At 67.2% G+C, this 1,583-nt stretch overlaps 1 protein-coding gene across 1 annotated transcript; it reads right to left on the bottom strand.

Moving 5' to 3' along the window:
• Positions 1–416: 416 nt before the first annotated feature.
• On the bottom strand, positions 417–1,577 carry P2RY8 (P2Y receptor family member 8). Its single transcript, XM_046649590.1, has one exon. It carries the CDS (start codon positions 1,570–1,572, stop codon positions 493–495), a length of 1,080 nt encoding a protein of 359 aa, XP_046505546.1. The 5' UTR covers positions 1,573–1,577; the 3' UTR covers positions 417–492.
• Between the last annotated feature and the right edge of the window lie 6 nt (positions 1,578–1,583).

Genomic DNA, 1,583 nt, shown 5'->3' with positions numbered 1-1,583 from the left:
GGCGGACGCCTGGGTCCTGGGACCCACTGTTCGGGCCTCCTGGACCCTCCAGAGACGGGGGCCCCTCGTCGTCCTGAAGCAGCGAGGAATCGGGGCCAGTGCTGTCGCGGGGCGCCTGGTCCCCACGGGATCCCGGGACACAGAGAACGGGCTGGAGGGAACCACCCCCTGGCACCCCGGGGCGTCTCGGGGAGCCCACGGTGGCTGCAGACACTCATCATCCTTTGCACAACTCGGCTTCTGCAGCCTCTCGTCCACACGGCAGGGGTCTGACTCGCACCTCCCGGGCGGCCGTCCCATCTGGCGGTCTCCAGTTGTGACATTTAAAGGCGAACTTGCACCCCGACCGGGGCGACCGGGTGACCTGAGCCCCCCATCCGGAGCATGTCCACGGCCGTCTGGCTGCATCCCAGCGCCCGGAGTGAAAAAACAAAGAGATGGACATCAGGTCCGGCTTGCACCAGGCGCAGGGAGCAGACGGGGACGACGGGCTCAGAGCAAGCTCTCCTGCCTCTTGAGGCAGGGCCGGCCGGCCCCCTCGGGCCCGTCGGCGTGACCGCTGGCCGTGGAGCGCGCCGACAGCGTCCGGGCGGAGAAGAGGCTGTCCCGGCGGGCTTCGGTGCCGTCGGTCGGCAGCCGGCCGTAGCCCAGATAGTCGCGGAGACGCAGCTGGAACTCGCGGGAGGCAAAGTAGTAGACGAAGGGGTCCAGGCAGTTGTTGAGGCAACTGAGGCACAGGGTGAGCTTGTAGACGTGGTAGTAACTGCGTCCGAAGAAGAGCCGGCTGACCATGTGGACCAGCAGCACGAAGTTGTTGGGCGCGAAGCAGGTGACGAAGGCCAGGAGGACCACGGCCGCCAGGCACACGGCGCGGCGCCTCTGGCCGCGGCCGTGGGGGTCCGGGGTGCGCAGCAGCTTGAGGATGGTGGCGGTGTAACACGCCACCGTGACCACGAAGGGGATCAGGAACAGCACGATGAACAGCGTGAACAGGAAGATGGCCCACATGGCCACGCTGGGCAGCATGGTGGACTTGAGCACGTCGAAGCACGTGACAATGCCCAGCGCCTCCACCGCGTATGTGAGGTCGGTGCGGGCCAGCGGGGACAGGGCGGCCAGCAGGAGCAGCCACATGGCCACGCAGGCCGCCACGGCGTAACGGCGCCGGCGCCAGCGGGCCGAGGCCAGCGGGTACACGACGCCCAGGAAGCGGTCCACGCTGATGCAGGTCATGGTGAGGATGGAGGAGTACATGTTGGCGTAGAAGGCCACCGTCACCGCGTTGCACAGCAGCTCGCCGAACACCCAGTGGTGGCCGTTGCAGTGGTAGTAGATCTGGAACGGCAGCACGCTGGCCAGCGTCAGGTCCGTCACGCTCAAGTTGATCATGAAGATGACCGACGGCGACTGGGGTCCGATGTGGCGACACAGGACCCACAGGGAGAACAGGTTGCCCGGGATGCTGACCAACGCCACCAGCGAGTACACCACCGGCAGGGCCACCGCGATCGTGGGGTCCTGGAGCATCAGGAGGGTGGCGTTGTCCGGCCGCGTCAGGTTCATGTCCATCATGGCGGAGGGCT

Source organism: Equus quagga, unplaced genomic scaffold, assembly GCF_021613505.1.
Source record: "Equus quagga isolate Etosha38 unplaced genomic scaffold, UCLA_HA_Equagga_1.0 HiC_scaffold_9463_RagTag, whole genome shotgun sequence".
Taxonomy (NCBI): Eukaryota; Metazoa; Chordata; class Mammalia; order Perissodactyla; family Equidae; genus Equus; species Equus quagga.
The sequence above is the reverse complement of the archived record's forward strand: the minus strand, read 5'-3'. Positions and strand labels throughout refer to the sequence as shown.

Bases quoted from the DNA above. Each gene is read 5' to 3' on its own strand.
- P2RY8 (XM_046649590.1), bottom strand. From the start codon at position 1,572: ATGATGGACATGAACCTGACGCGGCCGGACAACGCCACCCTCCTGATG.